Here is a 25,179-nt window from a genome sequence, read left to right on the forward strand (position 1 = left end):
CCCCTGGGTCTCGTGTCTTTGTGGCTGAGCCTCTAGGTTCAGTTGCCTCCTGAGGCACAGGCAGGACAGAACCTTCACTCCTTCCCACAGTGGTCACTGTGCAAAGGGCAAACACACTCACTCCCACACCTTGTGTAAGTGCTCTCCACTAATGTGACTCCCCCGACCTCCCTCCCGAACCCTCGCGGCCAGCAAAGTCCCTGGTAACCTCAACCTCATCCAAGCGTTTTCTGTAACTCCTGACCTTACCTGAAACAGGACCCTCTCGAGGGGAGCTTGTTGCTCTGTCACAGGCCACACCCCTTCAGGCTCACTTGGTGAGGCGGCATCTTCCAGCTCTGCATTCCCTATTCCAACCATCGCTCATCACTTTCCCTGAAGGTCATTTTGTCCTGCTGTACCATCGTCTTTGACCCTCCTGGTCACTCTCTCTCACTGACCTCGTGTCTTGCCCCTGCAAGGCTCCCAGGCTTTCTCTCTATCTTAAATTTCTGCCTCTACCTGAGGAAACATCACCATGTGTGTGCACAGCTGCATTTTTCTGCCCCTTGGGCTCCACCTCCCACTCCACCTGACTGTATCCTGCCTTCAGCCTCCAATAGCTGCCACTCCAAAACCCACCACTGTTCCTCCAGAGCCTGGCACCAAGGTTACTCAATAAATATTCCGTAAGTAAGAGAACAGATGAGTGAGGGGATGAATGAAGCATGTATCACAAGAAGGGATGTGGGAAAATGGGAAGAGCTTTCTAGAGGTGCAAGACAGAGGTTCTAGTCCTAATCCTGCCACTAAATAGCTGTGTGACATTGGACATCTATTACCATCTCATGGCCTCCTTTTCTTCATCTGAAAAAATTAAAAATTTTGTGTAGATGATTTCTGAAAACCCTGCTATGACTGTTAGCAATACCAGGCTGTAGATTTATGATATTTATGTCATAAATAAGTATACATACTTTTCTATGATATTTAGGCATTACACTAAGCACTTTCTATATATTACTATTCATTTACCCAATAACTTGGGGCTTCCCTGGTGGCTCAGAGGTTAAAGCATCTGCTTGCAATGCGGGAGACCTGGGTTCGACCCCTGGGTCAGGAAGATCCTCTGGAGAAGGAAATGGCAATCCACTCCAGTATTCTTGCCTGGAGAATCCCATGGACGGAGGAGCCTGGTGGGCTACAGTCCACAGGGTCGCAAAGAGTCGGACACAACTGAGTGACTTCACTTCACTTCACCCAGTAACTCTGGGAAGAACTTATTGTCCTCATTATAAACATGAGAACAATTAAGGATAAGAGAAATTAAAGATTTGCCTTGTCATAGCTAGTCGGTGGCAGATTCAGAATTAGAATCCAGGTTGGTCAACAAAGACAAGTTGTCTGAAAGTGTCTCAAGTATCAAGATGAACGAGGCCTTCTGTTTAAAGAGACTGCTATTTGCTCTTCTAAACTAGGCTTCTGAGGGAGCTTTCCCTGGCCGTCCGCTGAAGGGGGCACAGGTTCGATCCCTGGTCAGGGAAGCTAAGATCCTGTATGCTGCGTGATGCAGCCAAAACAACAGCAATAATAAATAATATAAATAAAGAAAGGATAAACAAGGTGTCTCTGAGGTGGCTGGGGACTGCCTTCAGAATGCTGTCTGGGGGTACAGACCACCTTTTGCATAGGCCTGATCCCCACCAGTTCAGCCAACAGTCATGAGCCCGGTGCTGCAGCAACAGAGGGGCTGACGCAGATCACAGTGTCTGGGCAGATGTGTCAGGTGGCTCGGTGCCTAAGAGCAACTCTGAGACAGGCTGTTTTGAGTGAGGTTCATGGACCATTGCATCAGAATGGCCTGGGTTCTTATGACAAATAGGCCTACATCCCATCTCAAACTACAGAATCAGAACCTCAAGGAAGAAAGAGGCTGCTTAATCTGAATTTTTACCAAACTCTCTAGTGATCTGAGTTGCTATACTAAGAAGTCCTAGGGTGCAGGGATTTGAATGCCAGATAAGGGATACTTGATTAATGCTGTAGGCAATGGGAAGCCTTTGAAGTCTTTTAAAAGCTGAAAAGTGACATGTTTAGGGTATTGTTCAAAGAAAACTACTCTGGCAAATCTTCAGTGTGGATTGAAGAGAAGAGAGACTGGAGGGCAGGACAGTCAGTCAGTTCAGTTCAGTCACTCAGTCGTGTCCGACTCTTTGCAACCCCATGAACTGCAGCACGCCAGGCCTCCCTGTCCATCACCAGCTCCCAGAGTTTACTCAAACTCATGTCCAGTGAGTCGGTGATGCCATCCAACCATCTCATCTTCTGTCGTCCCCTTCTCCTCCTGCCCTCAATCTTTCCCAGCATCAGGGTCTTTTCCAATGAGTCAGCTCTTCACATCAGGTACCAAAGTACTGTAGTTTCAGCTTCAACATCAGTCCTTCCAATGAACACCCAGGACTGATCTCCTTTAGGATGAACTGATTGAATCTCCTTGCAGTCCAAGGGACTCTCAAGAGTCTTCTCCAACATCACAGTTCAAAAGCATCAATTCTTCGGTGCTCAGCTTTCTTTCTTTTTTTTTTTTTTTCAGCTTTCTTTATAGTCCAACTCTCACATCCATACATGACTACTGGAAAAACCATAGCCTTGACTAGATGGACCTTTGTTGGCAAAGTAATGTTTCTACTTTTTAATATGCTGTCTAGGTTGGTCATAACTTTCCTTCCAAGGAGTAAGCGTCTTTTAATTTCATGGCTGCAATCACCATCTGCAGTGATTTTGGAGCCCCCCAAAATAAAATCAGCCACTGTTTCTACTGTTTCCCCATCTATTTGCCATGAAGTGACGGGACCGGATGCCATGATCTTAGTTTTCTAAATTTTGAGCTTTAAGCCAACTTCTTCACTCTCCTCTTTCACTTTCATCAAGAGGCTCTTTAGTTCTTCTTCACTTTCTGCCATAAGGTAACCAGTAGGCTATGGCAATAGTCTAGATGGAACAGAAGGACCGGGGAGGGAGAATTTTGCCCACAGTGAGAGGCAAAAGCAGGAACGATGTTGCAAATGTAGTTGTGTTGTTGTGTTGGTCAGTCGCAAAGTCATGTCCAACTCTTTGTGACCCCATTGACTACAGCACACCAGTCCTTTCCTGTCCTTCCCTGTCTCCTAGAGTTTGCTCAAATTCATGTCCATTCAGTCGGTGATGCTATCTAACCATCTCATCCTCTGCCACCCTCTTCTCTTTTTACCTTCAATCTTTCCCAGCATCAGGGTATTTTCCAGTGAGTCAGCTGTTTGCATCAGGTGACCAAAGTATTGGAACTTCAGCTTCAGCATCTGTCCTTCCAGTGAATATTCAGGGTTGATTTTTCTTTAGGATTGACTGGTTTGATCTTCTTGCTGTCCAAAGGACTCTCAAGAATCTTCTCCAGCACCACACCTTGAAATCATCAGTTATTCGATGTTCAGCCTTCTTTATGGTCCAACTCTAGGCCTTGGAAACGGATCAGGAGGGGTAGGGTTAAAGATGTCTGCCAAACTCAGCCTGGTGTTTAGACAAAGAACAGTAATGCTATTTTGAGAGAGAATGAAATCAGAAGTTGTGCATAAAGGAAAAATGTATCTTGACTTGTTCAGTCTGACACAATTGAGCGACTGAACTGAACTGAGCAAGGTAATTTTTTCCCTTATGCTCAACTTCTGATTTCATTCTCTCTCAAAATAGCATTAACGTTCTTGTTACAGGCTTGTTACAGACTGAGATTAAAACACCAGAAAAAAATATTTCAAAATGTCCAGTTCTCAACAGAAATAAAAGCAGTTGGCAGCTCAGTAGGAAAGTTAGGGTTAGAGCTGATAGTTTGACATTTGCTCTGTATCGGGAGATGCTAATTCTAACACTTCCAGGATCAAGGTAGATAATGCAAATGAAGATTCAGTATATAAAAATCATAATAAATCCCAGCCTTTTCCTTTGGCTCACCACTGCAAATCCTGGTGTCACCATGGGCCGCTGCCCCCCTCTCCTCGCCGCCATTGTATGAACAAGCCACAGTGGAAGAAGGCAAAAGTGGATGAGTTCCCACTCTGTGGCCACATGGTGTCAGATGAGTATGAGCAGCTCTCCTCCAAAGCCCTGGAGGCTGCCTGCATTTGTGCCAACAAGTACCTGGTGAAAAGCTATGGCAAAGGTGGCTTCCATATCCGAGTGTGGCTCCAACCCTTCCCTGTCACCTGCGTCAACAAGATGTTGCCCTGTGCTGGAGCTGACAGGCTCCAGACAGGTATGTGCAGTGGCTTTGGAAAGCCCCAGGGCACAGTGGCCAGGGTCCACATTGGCCAAGTCATAATGTCCATCCACACCAAGTTGCAGAACAAGGAGCAGGTGATTGAACTCTGCAGGGCCAGGTTCAAGTTCCCTGGCTGCCAGACGATCCACATCTCCAAGGAGTGGGGCTTCTTTAAGTTTAATGTGGATAAATTTGAAGACAGTGTAGCAGAAAAGCTGCTCATCCTGGATGGCTATAGGCTCAAATACATCCCTAGTTGTGGCCTCTGGACAAACGGCGGGCCCTGTACTCACGAGATCCTCGGTGTTAGCCCCTCCTTACTCATGCCCACCAATAAATCCTACTTTCCTATCAAGTAATAATAATAATAATAAACCCCAGCATCCAGCCATGGTAAGTGATAATCACGACTTGGTCTCAGCAAAGATGCTATAACGAGTGGGTGGGGACTGGACAAATTGAAGGACGCATTCCCTGTCTTAGGTACCAGTCATTGGTAAATAAGAATGTGGAATCAGTGTAAACAAATATGCTAATTTTTAAAGAGAAATTATAATTCTAGGGTTTTATTTTGATACAACACTACCTAATAGTTCAAAATTGACAGCTAATATTTTAAATGCTTAAGCACCATACAGACCAAACAATGTATATTGTGATTGAGTCTGTTTCACAGGCTTCCAACATGTGACTTCTGAGCTATATGGACAGTAATTGGCAGAGAGAGGAAATCCAGAGACTGTGTACCATGGAGAACCATTACCCTCCCCAGCTCCCAAGTTTGCCTGTAGGTAAGCCCACTAAAGCTTAGGCAGGCCTGTTATTTTGGCCACTAGGTGTCCAATGGGCTCCCAGGTGGCAGGCTGCATCTGCCATGGCTGTTTCTACTGATCACTTGGAAACTGTGTGGGAAACTGCTGAGGGTGATCCATTGCAGGTTCCGCCAGCAGCCTGCACCATAGCACCCTCTGTGGCTATCTTCAGCCTTCTCTCTGAAGATTTTGTGTACCTCAGAGCATCTGAGTCCTGAAGCAGATATCTTGTTTAGCAGATCCTACTTGCTCACTTTCCTATAAAGAAGTTCTCTTGCCAAATTTAGGTGTTTTTTTTTGTGCAATGGCATCTTCTTTTTTCATCTTCCTTCAGAGCCAGTGGAGAAATGGGTTACTTTTTAGCTTTCTGACTCTTCTCCAACCCTCAACAGTAAGAAATGATCCTTACAGACTTGAAAATTGTTGTGACCAGGGGATTATAAAGTCCTTTTCATATTTATATTTTACCGAGCCTTCCTTCAGTCCAGATGGGTAGTTTTCCACTTAACCCTAATCATGTTTGCATTACATGTTTCTGTCCATGTTCTCAGTTCACTTTGGGGTAAGGAAAAGGAATTAAAGATAGATACTTAAAAATAACTAACATCTCCAATTTCTTAGTCTTCTTTAACAAGTTATAGGAACACTGTTATCTTCCTTTTGTCCTTGATTTCTGTTCCTGATTCTAAGAGTAACTCTCAGACTGACTGGCCTAGAGCTGATCTTGAAGGGTACAACTTTGTGAGACAGTGATAGGGAACTCAAAAACACGTCCTGAACATTATCCAGTGATGTTTGCAAAGAATAATGAATATATTTAGCAACATTTTCACTCTGATTAGAAGAAGAGGCATTCGTCTTCCCTGGGTGATGTTTCTTATCAGCTCTGGGCAGCAGAGCAAGGTTATCACCGATGAGGCCTGAAGAGAGGAAAGATCAAATTAACATCTATACCAGCCACACTCAGACACACCTGCCAAAATATACATTCCACCAAAACATAAACACTTCACAAAATGATGTCCTTCAATATATACTATGTACATGCTAATATCTACAAACATATATCCACAGCCCCTTCTATCCACAAATATCATACACATTTAAGTATGTACATTCATATATACTGCCTACCTACCCACACTGGTACACACATATATACACACATACACACGAACACTCACACACTGACTTACTAAAACTATGCACTGCACAGTGTTAGAATGAGCTGATATAATCTTCCTAGAAGATCGCAGCCCAGCCTCAGCCTGCAAATCAACTTTACTTAACCTCAGGTTTCAACATGTGGTCAGGAAACTGGGAGGTAGTCTTGAAAACTGAGCTAAGGTCCTGCAGGGTCAGCAGGATGCTGGGAGAGATGGTCACGTACAATGATCTGATTGTGCCACTTTGGGGAGTGGAAAGCAGAGCATGCGTGATGACCCCACAGACAAAGCCAGGGCTGAGAACTGAGGAGAGGAACCCAGTTCTGGGTAGGGATTTGATCTGAGGAGGGCTGTTTGAGAAGCTGTGGGTCACTCTAGAGAGGCCACATAGGTAAGCTGCACAAGTGGGTAAAATGGGCATCCAGGGAGACAGTGGGTTCGGGTCACATGCACAGAAAAATTTCTGGTCCAGTTGAGGCATACACTGGCATCACCTCCACCTCCACACTACCTGCCCAACATGGCAGTAGGTAGAGTCACAGTTCAGCAGAGTGTTAGGACATTTAATGTTCAAAATTCAACTCAAGGCATTTAAGGAGAGGGGAAGAGATGAGTAAGGAGGAAGAGGAACAGGAAGAGGAGAAGAGAGAGCGAGGGACCCATAGTTCTTATCCAGATGCTAGAACTATACCTTGGCTATGCCAAGAAATGGGAGGCAGCAGGCAACAGAAGTGAAATCTGCACTTCAGAGTTTCTCAGGACCCTGGTCCTAGCAGTTTAAGGGAAGTTGCAGAAAATTCCAAAAGTAATTTGGATTATTATAATGTATTTGCCTTTAAAAGAAACTGATTGAGAATCCAAATTCTGTAAAGTGACTTAGAAACTTTGCATGTTAGATACATTAAACTTCCTCTCCCTAGTCTTGTGTGTAGAAAGAAGAGAGGATGAGAAAGCACATAAAGTGCTTTCTGGTTATTATCAATGCCCTCTACAAAGTTCAGGAACTAAATGAGACCAAGACACTCCCTGGGTAATGGGAGAATCTGCGGAATAAGCCCTTGCTCCTTTTTCAAAATGAAGAATGTTCCCCTCCAATTCATTGCATCATCATCTAGAATAACAGCTCTGTGGGATGTGGTGGGACTAGGGGCCACTGTAGCAGTACAGGGGCTCCATGGTCTAATGAAAAGGGCATGATATTTGAAGTCAACAGATCTGCTAGTCCTGGCACTACTGAGAACTAGCTGTATTACCTGGCGAGTGATACAAAAAACCTACATAAGGACAGAATTCTATTTCCTAAGGCAAAAAGCAGGTGATGATCTGTCACAAAACTTTTCCCCCATCAATTATGGACTAGAGCAAGGCCCAGAACACCAGACCCCTGTCAACAGCATACCCAGGAAGATGTTATTTTCAGATTTTGGTGCTAAATCACTCTGCACACATGTTTATACCTTGACCTGTTTCCCTGGTCTTGCTGACAGCTGGTCTTTTTGTTTGATGTTCTCTAGGTTATCTTGTTTCCAGTTTCAGCCCTATTTCTAAAAACACATTGTCTCCCCCTCAATGAGCAGAGGTAGGAGTCTAACCCAGTCTGATCCAGCTTTGGGGAGGAGTCAGTGAAGAGCTCATCTAAGAGACGTGTTCAGTGCCCAAACACTAGAATTCCACGGCATTTTAATGGGCTCTATAAAGCAATGGAGCAGAATATTTGAAACCTGAACTGTCCTGGAAACACAGAACATATAAGCATAGTAACCTGTTTTCCAGTAGTCAGCAAACAAGAAGTCAGCCTCTAAAAAGATCACTAATCTTATCAAACAACAGATTATAAATGCCAAATGAATGGTATGGATAATCTTAATTCTGTAGTGCGATAATGGCCAGCATAGGTTTCCAAAGTAGAGGACCCAGCTTAAGCTGTGCCTTCAGGAGTGTGAGGGATTGGGAAAGATGGCAAGGAGGCAGCAAGGTATCCAAGAGATAATGACATGAGTCACAGTGTAGCAAGGCCAGGCACATTCATACGTACATGGAATGGGGACCATATTACAGGGTAGGGATAGGGATCATGGGCAAATGTTGAGGGCTCTGGGATGCAGAACTGCCCTGAAGCTTAGAGAACAGTATGGAGAGTCGCCTGGGAGCACAAAGTGGCAGAAACCTAAAAAGGTAGATGCAGCCAAATTATGAAAATTCATAACTATTACACAAAGGGGTCCATACTAACTGCAGTCGACAAATGGAGGATATCTCAGTGATCTGAGCAAAAGAAGAGCACGTGAGTGCAGAACTTTAGGAAAGTAAATCTACTAACAGTGAGAAGTGTGGTTTGGGGACTGGATTTGATAGTGTCTACTGCAGTCATCTAGACATGAAGAAGCAACAGGTCTTGAGACTGGATCTAATGAAAAAGTAACAAGCCAAAAGTGAGTCTGAGTTTTCTGAGCAGAGTGACTGGGGGACCGGTGGTATTTGATAGAAATGGAGGTCAAGAAGGAGGCTGACTTTGGAGAAATCAGTGGACTTTAGACTGACATTGATGTAGTGGCTGGACATCCAAGAGAAGAGACAGAGCAGATAGGAGTGGGATGAAAGGACATGTGAACAGACTTGCACATAGGAAAGTCAGTGGTAAAAACAAAGTAAATATCAAAGTGGACAACATGAATCGGATCTCTGTGAGGAAAAAAAGTGGAGAGAAAAGGAAGAGGAATGAATGGGTATAATGAGGAAAGGGGAACAGGAAGGGATCCGAGGAATGAATGGGTATAATGAGGAAAGGGGAACAGGAAGGGATCCAGAACAGCCAGGAGGGGAGCAGTCAGGGAGGAAGGAGGCAGAGGAATCTGGGGTCAGGGAAGAAAAGAGGAGACTGCCCCCAGAGTCAAGGAAAATAAGGATTTACAGAGGCCATGGGGTTTGACTCGATGTTAATATATATGTAAGGGGCACCTATGTATTCTGAACCCTGGGATTTTGGTTAGGCTTTATCCTCATGGCGCCAGGTTCTGAGGATGGTCCCCATGCGGAAGAACAAGACCCGGTGAGTCTTGCATCCCTGCCGCCACCCCCACCCAGCAGCATAGGTGAGACTAGGCCACGGTTCTAGGCGAGAGGACAGGCATTTCTGGAGAGGAAGAGCAGAACTTGGGGAACTTGGCATTATCGTAGAAGTAAACAGAAGGCTTAGTCTCCGTTTCCGGCGAGTCAAGAAGCCACTCTGACTGGTGGGAAAGTGGTAAAACGGGTGAGTGGCTATGACAGGGTGCGGCTGAAGATGTGGGAGTCAGAAAAGGGGACCGCCTGGGGGAGGTGGCGTCAAGGAAGGCTTCTTGTCGGAGGTGTTCCTTAAGCTGTGTGGAAGGATGGGAGGAGAGGGGAGGTCAGACCACGCCCAGCCTGACGCGCTGCTTTCCTTCCCAGAGTCCCCAGCCGCTCCCGGTCTCCCTTTCCTCTGCTTCCCTCGCCGGCTAGCTCGGCTCGAGTTACCAGCACTGACGTCACGGGCGATGAGCTCAGGGCTAAGGGGGCGGGGCAGGGACGAGCGCGCGGGGGCGGGGCGAACGCGCAGGGCGGGGCTGCTACAGACTCCGCCCCCCGCGCCGCCGGCCAATGGCCTCCGCCGCCGGCACCCCCGCCTCTCGCCGCGGCCTGAAAAGCGCAGCTCTAGTTACCAGCACTGATGTCAGCGGGCGATGACCTCAGGACGAAGGGGGCGGCGGGGGTGGGGCGGGGGCGAGCGTTCGGGAGGGGGGCGGGGGGGGTGGGGGGAGGTGGACGCCAGGCCCCGCCCCCCGCGCCGGCAGCCAATGGCCTCCGCGGGCGGGCCCCCGGCCTCTCGCCGCGGTCTGAAAAGCGCGTCTCCGGGCGAGTTCGGGCAGAGCCGAGCGGCGGCGGAGCGAGAGAAGGCTAACTGGGCAGCCCGTCCAGTCGGAGACCACTCAGGCCCGCGACAGGAGCCAGACGCCCTGGGCCGAGAGGAGAGCAGACATGCTCCCGGAGATCGCCGCCGCCGTGGGCTTCCTCTCCAGCCTTCTGAGGACTCGGGGCTGCGTGAACGAGCAGCGACTGCAGGTGTTCCGCGGGGCTCTCCAGGCGGCGCTGACGGGTGAGCACGGGGCGGAGGGCCCGGCGCCCTAGGGCTCAGTCCCCACCGAGGGCGGGCTCCCCGCCGAGCGGCCCCGGCCCGTTCGCTCCCTCGGGTCGTGGTCCTCGGCCCTGTCTTGGGGCCGGGTGCGCCGTGGTTCCGGCTGGGTACTGCGCTCTGCGCTGTCGCGGTCCCCGGGTCGCGACCCCGGGTCGCCGCTGGGTGCCGCGGAAGCGGGGTGCCTGTGGGTCTGCGTGCGGGCTTTTCTCCCTCACTGGGCCCGAGACCCTGTAGGCGACAGCCCGACCAGCCGAGGGTCCTTATGGAACGAGAAGGCGCAGTGGAACCTTCCAAACAACTCGGGCTCCCAGCCGAGGCTCTTCCGGCCGCACGGGCCGCGCCTGGGGCAGTGGCTGGCACCTCTTTGGTGCCAGTTGGAATCCGGGCCCCCTTTCTATCTTCCGGCCTCCCTTAGCCATCTGCCACCCTTTCTGGTACCGAGAGAGCCTTGTATGCAGTAACTGCGCTCCGCGGGCGTGTGTTGGGCTTGGGGGCGGTGCGGCGTGAGATGAGGAGGTGGGCAAGAGATAAGCAGCCGCTGGCCGGAAGAGACCTGTCTCCTAGCTGTTGTTGGCTGGCGGGCTTGGGCAGCAATAGCCATCTTTAAGCGTGTCCACACAGTCCCGCCTTCTGAGGGACAACATATGTTTCATTAAACCATCCCAGTTCTGCCTCCCTTAGCCACTGTGACAGGTATTTGACTTTTCAAGGCAGAGGGAACCACCGAGGCACTGGGTGGGAGACATGATGTCTTGCTGTGGGTCCGACAGTGAGGAGAGCCTTCTTGGCCTTGAAATTTTGGCTCAGAGGTTCCCAGAGGCCCTGCCCCGACATGTCAGCCCCAGGCATATCCTCCTCCTTAAACCGGGAATGTGCCAAAGGCAATATACTGGCCACAAAGGGTTGCTCCAGAGCTCTGGGACACCCTCTCAATACACATACACCCATGTCTTAGAAGGAGGGATCTTTCCAGATTCCATAATTTTTTTTTTTTTTTTTTTTTTTTGCTACAATGTCAGGAGGGTTTCAGGAGGGTCATAAAACTCATGAGAAACCATGTTGCTTACTTAAAATAACTAGGCCCTTTCCTCTCCTCCTGTCATCACCGTCCCCCCGGGCGGCGTACCTGCCAGTGCAGGGGACAGAGATGTGGGTTCTATCTCTGGGTCAGGAAGATCCCCGGGAGAAGGGAATGGCAACCCACTCCAGTATTCTTGCCTGGAGAATCCCATGGACAGAAGAGCCTGGTGGGCTACAGTCCATGGGGTTGCATGAACACAACTGAAGTGACTTAGCACACATCCCCTTACCCCCCACCCCTTGTGGTCGCATCCATGGCCCAGCTGCGCTAACCAGTGCATCTCCCCCTTGTCCCGTCTCCACAGAGCACTACAAACACCATTGGTTTCCTGAAAAACCATCAAAGGGCTCTGGCTACCGCTGCATCCGCATCAACCACAAGATGGACCCCATCATCAGTAAAGTGGCTAGCCAGATTGGACTCAGCCAGCCTCAGCTGCACCAGTTGCTGCCCAGTGAGCTGACCTTGTGGGTGGACCCCTACGAGGTGTCCTACCGCATTGGGGAGGATGGCTCCATCTGCGTCCTGTACCAGGAGGCTCCAGTGGCCACATCCTATGGGCTTCTCACCTGCAAGAACCAAATGATACTGGGCAGGAGCAGTCCTTCAAAGAACTACATCATGGCGGTCTCCAGTTAGATCCCTCGCCAGCCCCACCTGGCACTCTACTGTACTCAGCTCTGCTGTGGCAGCAGGCCACTGCATCTCAACCTGGGGAACTGTATTTTAAATGAAGAGCTATTTATATATATATATATATATTTTTTTTTTTTTTTTAAGAAAAGGGGAGGAAAAAACCAAAAGATTTTTTAAAGAAAAAAATCCTTAATGGACGCTGCTTGGAAGTGGCCTCCGCAGGTGCCTTTGGAGAGAATTGTGTGCTTGAGTCTGGGAGCCAGTGTCTGCCTATGGGAGGGAGGAATGGTGTTCTGGCCAAAGTGAGGTGAGAGAAGTTTGGCTAACAACCCAGGAAGGTGTGAGAGGGAGCAAACAAGATTAGTGGCTGTGAACAAGAGAGGTCAGAATCTGTCCTGGGAGAGAAAAGAGGCTGAGTTCAAACTTCTCACTCTCCCAACCAGGACACCTGCACCTCGGGCCCCTCTCTTACTCAAGAGCATGCAAGCCTGGACTTAAGTCATACTATATTGCCTAATCTTCTCTTTTATTTTTATTTTTTATGAGATCCTAGGCACAGAATGAAAAGGCCTTTCCTAATTCCTTCTGTCCTGCATAGCTTTTCTTGAAATCGTGACTGGTTTCTAATTCCATTCTCAGAGATCTGTAGATGTTGCTTCCCACCAAGAATGTAAAGCTTTTGTTCTGGAGGTCAGGGGAGCGAGGCAGGGTTGGAGGTTACTGGAGTCGGGACAGAAGGTTATTCTCTGCCGACCCTTGCCTTGGTGTAGTGCTGCTCTGTGTGGCGATTAACTTGGGGGTGACTTGTAATGGAATTTTAGAATCCAAAGAGTATCCACTGGGATGTTTTTTTGGCCAAAACTCTTCTTTTTGCAACCAGATGGAAGTCCTAATGATGCTACCATTATCTCTTTGAGAGGTAGCTCAAAAGCTACAGGGAACTTCAGGTCCTTGATTACTGCCTTCTTTTTAAAAGCACACACTCCTCTCCAACTATCCCCCCCCACCACCAATCGCACCCCACCCCCTCCCCTTCTGGTTGGGTCATGGAACTACCCTATTTTCTAGGATAAGAGTTCTCAGTCACTGTGCAATATGGCCTCCTGGGTCCCAGGAGGAGCTGAAGGAGAACTGGCTGTCACAACCTCCTGGCGCCCTGGTGGGCTTAGGAAACTATCTCTCCCTCTGTCCTCAGGACTATGGCTTTATGCTTAGCCTTGCAGATGTTTCTTGGCTGAATGAGAGAATGCCCCAAGTTACTACTTGGTATTCTTGTAGAACTGACTCTAACAGCCAAGCCTTGGGCATTGTTTTTTTCTCCTTGGTGCTCAGAGCACCCGTGGGAGAGGCTGCCATCTCTCTCCGTACAATCCAAGTTTGTCTACAGACTTGTGCAATATTTACTGTTCTGGGTCTGAGGAAAATGGAAAATTTCATAGGGAAGAAATCCCATTGCTTCAGTTTCTCAGTGACATTGGTGAGGGGTCCTCAAGGCCTTGAGTTTCCCAAACCCTAGTCACCTTGAGAAGGCCACAGCTGGGACGTCTGGTGAACCTGACTGCTCTCCAGCTGTTGCCCTCAATGAGGAGTTTTTCTCTCCACTGCCAGTCCCCTGTCCTGGATTTCTTAACTACTCAATTCTGACTCAGAGGTGCTATTTACCAAACACTATCCCTACCCATTCCTGCCAGTTCTGCCTCTTGAACTTTCCAAATCCCAAGCTACCTTCCCAGGCCCTGTTTCCAGTCCTTATTGCTTTAAAGTTGACTTCAGGCCCGTAGACCCAAGTGCTCGTTTTCTGGCATATGGGTTGAAACAAAGCTGTGAATCCCTGCAGACTGTTGTTACATCTTGTCTGCAAACAGGTTCCTGCCTTTTTATAAGCATCCTCATGGTTTCATACTTAATCTTTTCTCTCTTCTTTTTGACATTCACTTTAAAAACAATAAACACCCAGAGCTGGACTGTTGATCAGGCCTGTCTCTCCTATTAAGTAAATATAAATACATTTGTAAGCTATTCTGACAGAAAAGACAAAGGTTACTAATTGTATAATAGTGTTGTTATATAGAAGAATGTACAGCTTTATGGACACATGTACACTTTTTTGGGTTACTTTAATAAAAATGTAGCAGATGAAGTCGTGTGGTGTAGAGAAGATTAAATTCCCACATCGTTAATTTGCATTTCCCTCAAATCCAAATCCTTTGTGTCTCATAGTGTTTCTCTTTAGCTGGATTCAGAAGTCCTGTGGCATGAGTAGTAGGGACATTTCCAAGCATTTCCTCTTTCTTGGGAAATAGCTTCTTACTTCCTTCCTTTAATGCATATTCTAACTTCCACGTGAAAATGCTAGATGGGCCCATGATCTAGTCTGAACTTTCCTAGCCAGGGCTCATCTTATGCATCCTTGCTCAGCCATACTCATTAGTTCATTCAGCAAGCATTTATTATATGTGCTAGGTACTAAAAATATTAAAAATGATTAAGACACAGTCTGTTCACAGACTGGGATGGTGAACAGAGGACACTGAACCCCTTTCCAGTTTGGGGCAGAATTTTAAATTCTTGTCCTGTTCCCTTGAGATCTTTTGGGGCTCCCACATGACACTGACTATTCTTACTATGTGAGAGCAATTGAGCCTCAGGATACAGGCATTGGTGCTGAACATGTGACAGAAGGTTAATGTTACCAGTTAATTAAAATGTGGCTACTTCTGACATCAAACACCAAGAGCAAAGGTTTGTTACCCATTTATGACTCTCTGACTGTATGGATGGGATCTGTGTAAGGACATATGAGCAGCCTTCCTTGCCCTGACTTTTGGGTTCTACCCGTGAGGTTTTGACACAGGCTTCTCCATGCCCACTTCACTTGCTAGCTCTGCAGTTCACACTGAGGTCACAAGTGAATTTTTGACCTGGGCTACCTTTTTTTTGGCCATAAGTGGGCTATGCATGCATGCTTAGTCACTCAGTCATGTGACTCTCTGCAACCCTCACGGACTGTAGCCTGCCAGGCTTCTCTGTCCATGGAATTTTCTAGGCAAGGATACTGGAGTGGGTTGCTGTTTCCTACTCCAGTGGATCTTCCTGATCCTGAGTCTCTTGCGTCTCCTGCATTGGCAGGTGGATTCTTGACCACTGCCACCTGGGAAGCATAAGTGAACTGTACTTAAACTTAATTTTAAACATGTCGACTCATGAACAGTGGCATACCCCCACCATACGCATACTTCATACCTCCGTGACCTTCATCAACAAACATGCAGTTTGACCTAGGTGTCCTTGATGGGAAGTAGGCCTGGGAAGTCATGTGTGATATACTGGGAGGGTAGGTGAGCCAGGAGATGGCAGTCAGGGAAGCTAGCTCTTCTGTATCACAAATAGAATTGGTTAGAGACCCATTTGTGTTGAGGAGTTGTTTAAAAGGAATGGCCCCATTTCCATGGCTACCTTCTAACACAAATGTCCTAGGCACTCATTTGTCAAGGACCTACTTTTTTGGTAGGTCCTTAACAAATGAGGTTAGGGTTGAATTTTTGTTCTTCTCTTGTTGGGTACAAAATCAGCATCTATGTTCTTGTTTCCCAACAGACTCCTCTCATGAAGGATATTTCATTGTTTAGTCAAAGTCCTGAAATTCAGGGAGGGTTGTCTGGAAGTTAAGAGGATACCATCAACCACTTCTGTTTCCAAGCCAGGGAAACCGTAGAATGGCATGTTGGTATTGGGGTTGCTCTTGGTTCTAGATAGACTAGTAGTCCCTCAATTTACATAAGAGGGTTCTGTGTTCAAGCAGTGTGTTTTTTACTTTAGATCCGACTGTCAATAAGAGTGGAGAGCTCCCCTTAGCCAGGTGAGGAAACAGGGGCTATGAACAGGAATTGCTTGAAGAGTTGCAAAGTGGATTTTTTGTGTTCAGGGCCCCAGCATTGGTTGGTCCATTCTGCTCCTAGCTTCTCTACTTGGTAAACAGTGCTAGCCTGGGAGACCTGTGCTCGGTCAGCTGTTTCTGGATGATAGGCACCACCCCAGAGAGTGTAGACAGGGCTCTAGGAGCTGCAGATTAACAGCCCATCCTGGCTCCTGATAAGAAGGTTTGGGTGGGAGAGTCCTTGATGCTGCAGCAAATGAGCCCCGGTGGAAAGAAACCCACTTCTGTGAGGCTGACGTCTGCTCCTTTACCAGCCTGTGGTCAGGAAGGATCGTGGGAAAGCCTGGCTTCCAGGAGAGTACTGCACCTGGTCAGCAAAGAGTGGTGCGATAGTGGGTTCTGGGCTGGGAGGGAGAATCTCGGGGTTGTGGTCCAGGTTCTCCTTCCCAACTAACTGTGTGAGTTTGGATAAGTCCCTAAGTTTTCCTATCTCAGAAATTAGGAGATGGATTGAATGACCTCTGTCCCTTTCTTCAGCTTTTGATTCTAAATCATCTTCTTTATCCTGGCAATCACTGGAAAGCAAATTAGCACATTTCTTATCATTATTTTCAGTTAGTTGAACCGAAAGTTCATTTGGGCTAGGAAGTGGAATCAGTAATAATCTTCCCTTGTTTGGATCAGATTGCTGCCTGATAAGGTCTCAATTCCCAGGTCTAGTGAGGCAGTGCTGCCAAGAGGTCAGGAGCTCAGACGCTAGTGTCAGACTGCCTAGAAACCTAATCTAATCTAATCTCAGCTCCACCACCTACCTAGACAGTGTATTAGAAAGCAGAGACATCACTTTGCCAACAAAGTGATACAGTCAAAGCTATTGTTTTTCCAGTTATCTTGTATGGATATAAGAGATGGACTGTAAAGATCTCCTTGGACTTCAAGGAGATCAAACCAGTCCATCCTAAAGGAAATCAGTCCTGAATTGGAAGGCTGATGCTGAAGCTGAAACTCCAATACTTTGGCCCACCTGATGTGAAGAGCCAACTCATTGGAAGACCCAAATGCTGGGAAAGATTGAGGGCAGGAGGAGAAGGGATGAGATGGTTGGATGACATCACTGACTCAATAGCATGAGTTTGAGCAAGCTCCAGGAGATGGTGAAGAACAGCACTGTCATGCTACAGTCCATGGGATCACAAAGAATCGGACACAAGTTAGCAACTGAACACCACCACCACCTACCTACTGGCTGTGAAACCTGGGGCAGATTACTTCACCAGGCCTTCATTTGCCCATTTGTAAAATAGAATTAGGAATAGAATCCATCTCAAAATGCTGTGAGGATTAAATGAGATCCATATTCTATCCATATTCTCGAATAGTGCTTTGCATTAGTCTATTAATTACTAAATGAATGAGAATTGTAGTTTTAAATAGAAATTGACCTCATCTCTTCAAGGGCTCTGAATTGGTCCTGAGATGAGTAGGGACTCTGACATTCTGATAACTGGAAGGAAACCATTATAAAAGTAATAGTTCCTATGAGGGCCTCCAAGAGCAGCTACAGAGAACACCATTCAAGCAGTCTCTATAAGTACCTGATGAATGAATGAATGAACTGATGTCTGACCTTTGTCATTGTTGCTGAAATGGACAGTGTTCTTTCCAGACAGCTGATCTCATTGGCCCCTAAACAGTTTTGACCTGTTGGCTTCTGGCTCTGCTGTGGATTTATACCAAAGTGGCTATATGCTCATTCACACACCAAGTGAGTGGAGAAAGAAATTTTCCAATAACAACTTTGCATACCTCCATCCTGCCTACTTATGGAATCACACCTACCTGCTCTCCCTTCCCAGAAGACAGAGAAATGGGGAAGTTGAGAAGGGCAAGGGTGATGAGTTCTGCAGAGTTCTGCCTTTCTTTCTGCACCATTTGTTTGCAGAGCTAGCAAGAAAATGTTTGAGCTTAGTCTAAAAGATTCCCAGAGCGCTGGATAATAGCGATCTTACACAAACAAATGGACCCCACACATGCAGCCAGTCCATCCCCTGGCACTGAGGGAAGCCCAGTTCTCTGACCTCCCATCAGCTCCAGGTCATTTTGTTCCCACCAGAACCCTGGCTATTCCACTGCCCACCCTCGTTCCCATAAACAAGGATGGGTCTTAATTCAGTCCTAGCCTAGTAAGCCTGATGGGTTGCTCAGAGCACCCATCAGGAGGTTATCACTGGGCAGGCTGGAGCAAGAGCTACTTGATTTACCAGCAGGGAGGGACCCTTTAAAGTTTGGTGGGTAGCAGGGAGGTGAGGGAAAGACCAGACAGTCAATGGATGAGGATAGCTGGACAGAGGATGCAGTGAGCTTGCAGAGCTATCTCAACTCTTGTCTGAAAAGGACCCCATTTATTAGCTCTAGTTATCCTGGGAGACCAGTAATACCAGTTATTGTCATTTTTCTAGAGAAACCTGAAATGTAGATTTCTGTTTGACATCTCCCTAAATTCTAATCACGAAGACTACATCTGCCTAGGCTGCCAGTTTGTGACCTATGATACCTCTAGGATGTGGGGGTTCTGACCTCCGCCCCCCACAGTGAGGCTCTGCCCTAAGGGCACCAGTCTGGACTACCACAATGGCCATGGTCTTCAGAAAAGAACACCCCTGACAGAAACAAGGGCACATCGGGGCCTCTTCCCCTTCCAAGGATTCAACTAGAAGCAGCCCTCCCTTCCCTCAACTGGTGACCATTAACCTGTGCCTGGGACTGTGGTCTCCAGGCCTCTTCTCAAGCCTGCTCTGCCCGCTCCTAACCCCTCACTTGATCTGGTTAACTCTTATCTCTCAAGATGTAGACCTGGGACCTATGTTCCCAGGATACTCGTTTTTTTCCACTGTCCTAGTCCTTGTAACCTGAGTTTACAGCTAGAGTGTAGGCCAGGGCCTTACCTGAGGACTGTCTATTTGATGCCTAGTAGGTGTTATTGAATATTGGTTGAATGAATGTCAGAGTAGCCAAGGAGTATGTGTGTTAGTCACTCAGTTGTCTCCAACTCGTTGTGACCCAATGGACTAGCTCCAGGGGATCTTTCCAACCCAGGGATTAAACCCGGATCTACTGCATTGCAGGCGAATGCTTTACTAGGAAGCCCAAGAGCAGCCAAGAGCAGAGGCTAATAGATGAAAGGGATTTATTAATAGATCAGGAGTAGAAGAAAAAACTTAATGTCTTTCAGTGAGAGGTCCCAGCTCAAAGTACCAACCTATGATTGCTCTTTCTTTAAAACAAACAAACAAAAAATTCTTAGACTCATATTTCTTTAAGCACCTGCCATTGAAATGTAAATATCACTTAGAGAGGGGTGGACACACTTTAAATCATAATTTGGGAGGGCCTCAGTTAACAATTAACTCCCTAAATGGGTTTACCTGGAAGGTAATCACCTGAAGAAAACAAAGGCTGGGCTGCTGTCATACAGGAATTCTGACCGAGGTGGCAGGACAGACAATAGACTCCACAATTTCTGAACACTGATCCTGTCTGCAGAAATCCTTCCCAGTGTCTACTGGTGAGGACAGCTGTGGGGTGGCAGAAATAACTGTAGGTTTAGGAGCTGGAAAATCGGGGCTTTAGCCTCAGGTCTGATAATATCTAGTAACAGACATCTTTGACAACTTCGACTGGTCACTTCCCCCTTCTGAATCTTGGTTTTCTCATCTGTGAAATGAGTTACTTATGCTCAGTCACCCTCTCACCATTCCATTTCCATATTGAACAGGAAAATCTGCTTCTCCCCTCCCATTAGGCCAGCACAGAGTCCAAGTCTGTGCTCTGAACGTGTCACAACTGAAATAACACAACAGCCTTCTACCTGCTGTACTACCTGGCCTGGTCAGCAGCCTGGGATAAGTGCAAACTTTTCTTATCATGCCATTCCCTTCCTGCTGCCTTTTTTGGTCATTCTGAATTCCCTTAGTCCAGTCTTTCCAACCTCAAACACTTTGTGCAATGGCCTATCTGCACCAGGACCCCTTATCTTGTCAGTTCTCACCTGCTCACCTTTCCTTGCGGTCCTGTCCACATTTGCAAGTTTCTCTACTCTGACAATTATGGCCCAAAACTCCTCATAGAAGGGACTTTGACACACTTTTTTCTAGAATATGAGCATTGACTATGTGCTGAGCATCATTACCAGACATTCTGCCTGGTGCCTTACACATGGAATGTCTCTTGAAATGTCCACAAGCACACCGTGAGATACTGCTACCTCAGGTTCACAGATGGAGGAAAGCACCCATACCTAGAGGAGGAGGTAGTGGAAACAGGTTTAAAGCCTAGGGGACACTCTAGAGTTTCTTCCTTCATATGCTGCCTCTTTAAAATACTTTCCCTGAATAATCCTACTATTCCTCTTTAAAAACATTCTTATCTCAGGGCTTTTCAATATTTGTACACTTTTATAACACATTTCTTACTTCAGAATCTCTTAATGATACATACGTGTCATTTATCACTGTTCATACTTTCATAACAAAGAGTCAGCACATCTTCGTGTTTCACTTTTGGCTGATGTCTGGTGGTTTTGCAAGCTTGCATCCGGTCTCCAATTGTTACTGGAGGAGGAATCATTGTGTTTTATTTCTTTTTATGCGTCCATGTGCTGTTCACAACTTGGCATGAGATAGTCTAAGCACACTGCCTGAGTACACTGGCAGTTGAATGAAAGGATCTGGGCTGAGTGAACTGTGGTGTGCCCGCAGGTGGCTGTGGGACAGCCACCTCTCCTCACTGCTCTCTTCTAATCCTTCTTGGGACCTGAAAAAGAATCTGTCCAATTTGGGAGTTTCCTAAGAGAAGGTGAGGAAGCCCTGTGAGCTGAGACCCCCCCTGCCTACATACAGTTCCCAACATATGATCTACACACCCAGCAAGCTCTGATGGTAGGACTTCATTTGATCTTTTCAGTTAGGTCTGTTCCACATACAACTGGAACCATAACTTGAAATAATAAGCAATAAGTAGGCAGATTTGGGTGCTCTCCAGGTGGTTCAGTGGTAAAGAATCTGCCTGCCAGTGCAGGAGATGCAGGAGACTTGAGTTCTATCCCTGGGTGGGGACGATACCCTGGAGGAGGAAATGGCAACCCCACTCTAGTATTCTTGCTTGGAAAACGCATGGACTAGAGGAGCCTGGCAGGCTACAGTCCAGAGGGTCTCAAAGAGTCAGACACAGCTGAGCATAAGTCAGCACAACAGATTGAGCATGCAAGAGCATGCATGAGCACGCGGCAGGTATGGACACATCTATATAAGTTTGGAAATAAATGGAGACATCTTCGGGAAAATGCTTTCACATTCCACTGGCTGATGCATCATTTAAGGATTTTGTCTTCACGCTTAGACCATGGGTTTAAATTTACATGGTCTGAAAGGGATTAAACATTCTGGCTGAGACTGAGGAGGCTATTGAAGGAAGGAGAGGGCCAGAGGCACAAGCCCTCTGAGGAGTCTTTTCTTTTTGTGTGTTTTTGCCCTAGTTCCAGGAAAGCTGGTGCTGGAGAGAGTTGATCCCTTTCGTGTGTGTGTGTGGGGGGGGGCGGGGGGGGGGGGGGGGGGAGTGACATGCTCTTGAGCAGCTCAGCCATTAGTTCTCAGCAGCTTGCGGGTACCCAGAGAAGGACGGTTAAGCAGCTGCGCCCCTCCCCAGCTCCTCGCTGACCTCACTAATCCTGAAAACCCTTTCTTCTCCTGGGCAGAGCGTCTTCTGCCAGCTGCCAGGCCCTCCAGGTGTTTCCTGTAGTTCTTTGTTTGCTGGCTTGGTGGCTGTGGGCGGCGAGATGGAGTCTGGTTTGGCTTCCTGTGAACCAATGGCAGCCAGTGTGGGGGTGGGCCCGGCCGCCTGTATCTGGGGAGACTGACCGCAGGCAGCGCTTGCCTCCTGCCACCTGCCTTCCTGAGAGAGCGGGAGCAGTGCTCAGCCCAGAGAGGGAGAAGCAGAGCTGGGCAGGAGCTTCAGCTGGGTCAGAACTGAGGGGTCGTTTCACAGGGGAGATGTCCCCAAGTTTCCCACCCCAATTCCCCTTTCCCCAGGGGAGGGGACTGGGGTCTAAAGTGTGGGGCCACAGGGCCCACAGGACAAAGGCCTGGCTGCCCTTGACACTTGTGCTCACATGACAAGGGCAGGTGGAGCTGGGTCACCCGCCATTAACTGGAGTGCATTGCTGTTGGAGGCACAGGCCAGCGTAGAAGGCGCCATCTTGACAGAGCCTCTGTTATCTTATCAAAGAGCTGAAGCGGCCATACAGTCCGTTTTCACCAAACCTCCCCAACCCCAGACAGTCAGTGTGGAGACAAATGCTGTCTTGGGTTTCTCCCTAGCCACTCTTCCCAGGAGGTAGGGCAGTATTTGCAGTTCAAGTTTTTCCATTTTAGTTGAAGTGGTCCACTCATCTGGATGATTACTCCATCTATGTCTCCCAGGAAGGCTGTTGGCTTTGGGAGCTTGGGCTGTCTATCTTGATGCTATGTTGTATCTCCAGTGCTTGCATAGGGCCTGGCATCTAGTAGGTTCTCAACAATATTCTGGAGACTTCTTTGGTGGTCCAGTGGTTAAGACTTCACCTTCCAATATAGGGAGTTGGTTTGATTCCTAGTTGGGAAGCTAAGATCCCACATGCCTTGTGGCCAAAAACTAAAACTTGAAACAGAAGCAGTATTGCAAAATTCAACATAGACTTTAAAAATGGTTCACATCAGAAAGAAAAAAAATCTCAAAAAATATTGTAAGTGAATGAATGGAAATGTTGCCTCCCTCTTTTCTGCCTTTGTGCTTGCAATGGGCTAACAGAATAACTGGAGAAGACAATGGCAACCCACTCCAGTATTCTCGCCTGGAGAATCCCATGGACAGAGGAGCCTGGTGGGCTGCCATCTATGGGGTCACACAGAGTCAGACATGACTGATGTGACTTAGCAGCAGCAGCAGCAACAGAATAACACAACAATGAATAGCACTAGTGCATATAATCTCATATATACTGCATCAGACCCAGATGCTGTGGTGGGTATTGAGAAACATCAAAGGTGATCTCTAGGACCTTAAATTGAAATATGACAGGTAAAAAAGAAATTTGAGGAAGACATACACAAACAAAAGGCCTAATGAGATATAATGAGATAATATAATCTCATTAAATTCTGAGAGTAACTCCATGGGTTGAAATTATTACTTAAGTTAGATTATAGATGAAGAGACTAAGACTCAGGGAAGGTGAAGCAAATTACCTTCAGGCATACTGCTAGTAAGTGGTAGAATTGGATAAAATCCAGGACTGGCTGAATAGAGGGGACAAAAAGAAAGAAAAACTAAGGTAAAACTGGACATAGGGTGTCTTGTCTTCTAATTTTCCTTGTCACCTTTAGCCCTCTGGTCTTCTGGATTCCAGAAACTTTTACACCAAGCCACAGTTCATATTGCAAATAGTCAAAAAAGGTAAGTCTGGAATCTCAACCTTACATATATTTTATGTCCAAACTCAGATTGCCTGTCCTCTGAAATCCTGCTGTTTATCCTAGGCTTGACTAACTATATAACAACCCTCTGAACTCTTATAGGAAGAAGTTGCCATTCCCTCCTTTATTTATGTATTTGGTCTTTTGTTTGTGTATGTCTTCCTCAAATTTCTTTTTTACGTGTCATGTTTCAATTTAAGGTCCTAGAGATCACCTCTGATATTTCTCAATAGCCACCACAGCATCTGGGTCTGATGCAGTACCTGGGTGTGAGCCTGAACACAGTAAAGGCTAGAGGATCAAGTAGTCTAGACTATGCCCTTCAGTGAAGTTCCCCCAACTGCACAGTGATGCCTCTTGCTCTGCCTCTCTCTCTCTCCCTCTCTCCCCTCTTTTCCCTTTGCCTCGATCCAGCTGGAGAAATCCCAGTCCAGTAGAGACCAACCGGCCACATGGACTGCTTCATCCTCAGCTGCTGACTTCCCAGCTCTTGTACTAAAAGGCAGGAACTCCTTGTCTTCATTGTGACCCACTTCCTTTCTTACTAGGACCTGCTCAGGGTGGAGGCTTAGGTCTCTGTGGCTTCTCTTGTTTTTGCAAAAGGAAAATAATCTCCCTGTCATAATCACCAATAAACTTTTCCCATGGAGCCTTCCAGGGGGGAGAAAAAAAAAAAATGGAACACTGATTGTGTCCTGGGATGAGATTCAAAGATACCCAGGAGAGTGGAACAGGATATAAATGCACTTGATTATAGTGTGAGGGATTAAAATGGGTCAATGTAGGTTTTGGAATCCAGGGTCTATAGCCAGGCTCCAGCACAGGGCCAGTTGTACACGCAGCTTGAAGGACATTTTTTTTTTTTTTTTTTTGAAGGACATTTTTATGGTGTTGAGTTTTCAGTTTTCTGTTTGGCAGGCAGACAATTATGTTTCCTGGCATTTATGTGTCTCTTATGTCCAGAGATGGGTCCTTGTGAGAAATACAGTGTAGGAGTGGGCAGAAGTGAGGTTTTGTCCACAGGGTGTTGCCAGACCAAAGGACTTGATGGGATAATTATAAATGTGACTACATAAAACACCAGTATGGGATTAAATATAAACTAATGAAACTATATAGAATGAAATATTATACACAAATAAATGCTTAGATGGTTGCTAGACAAATGGAAAAGATTAGAAATGAGTGAGATTAGATTGAGCAAGGGTTGAGAGAGAGAGAGATGTTTTGAGAAATGCCTTTGTTATCTTATGACAGAGAGAAGAAACCCCACGCAATTCTGAGCACAGGCACCTTGGCCAGCACTAATGAGGTGGGTGGGTGGAGGAGCCAGGTAAGAGGAGAGCAGTGAGCTCTGTTCTCTGAGCACTCTGAGCCACTCTACCCACCCCATCCCCCAGCCCCTCACTCCAGCACTACAGCTCAGTTCTTGAGCAGAAAGAGCAACCTGGGGCATTCAGCCCAGAAGAGTGCAGACCATGGCCTCAGAATCATAACTTTGCGCATGATATACCTTTTTACTGTTTTAAGACACAGGTAATGATGGCCTTTTATTCTGAATTTATTAAGATCCCTTAACCTGGACCTTAACCTAGAGTTCCCATTAATCCTCCCAAACCAGACTGGATTGATGTTGGAGGGTGGAGGGAGAAAGGAGACAAAAATCAGAAATTCAG

The 25,179-nt window shown here is 47.0% G+C and overlaps 1 protein-coding gene and 1 pseudogene across 1 annotated transcript; both read left to right on the forward strand.

Annotated features, from left to right (window-relative positions):
• Window positions 1–4,020: 4,020 nt before the first annotated feature.
• LOC133069525 (large ribosomal subunit protein uL16-like) lies at window positions 4,021–4,580 on the forward strand (annotated as a pseudogene).
• A 5,530-nt stretch (window positions 4,581–10,110) lies between these two features.
• BTG2 (BTG anti-proliferation factor 2) lies at window positions 10,111–14,258 on the forward strand. Its single transcript, XM_061159834.1, has 2 exons — window positions 10,111–10,362; window positions 11,787–14,258. The coding sequence occupies exons 1-2, from the start codon at window positions 10,245–10,247 to the stop codon at window positions 12,119–12,121; spliced, it is 453 nt and encodes a 150-aa protein (XP_061015817.1). The 5' UTR covers window positions 10,111–10,244; the 3' UTR covers window positions 12,122–14,258.
• The last annotated feature ends 10,921 nt before the right edge of the window (window positions 14,259–25,179 follow it).

Source organism: Dama dama, chromosome 14 (genome assembly GCF_033118175.1).
Source record: "Dama dama isolate Ldn47 chromosome 14, ASM3311817v1, whole genome shotgun sequence".
Taxonomy (NCBI): Eukaryota; Metazoa; Chordata; class Mammalia; order Artiodactyla; family Cervidae; genus Dama; species Dama dama.

Bases quoted from the DNA above. Each gene is read 5' to 3' on its own strand.
- BTG2 (XM_061159834.1), top strand. From the start codon at position 10,245: ATGCTCCCGGAGATCGCCGCCGCCGTGGGCTTCCTCTCCAGCCTTCTG. The intron at 10,363-11,786 runs GTGAGCACGGGG...CCGTCTCCACAG, and splicing joins TCTCCAGGCGGCGCTGACGG to AGCACTACAAACACCATTGG.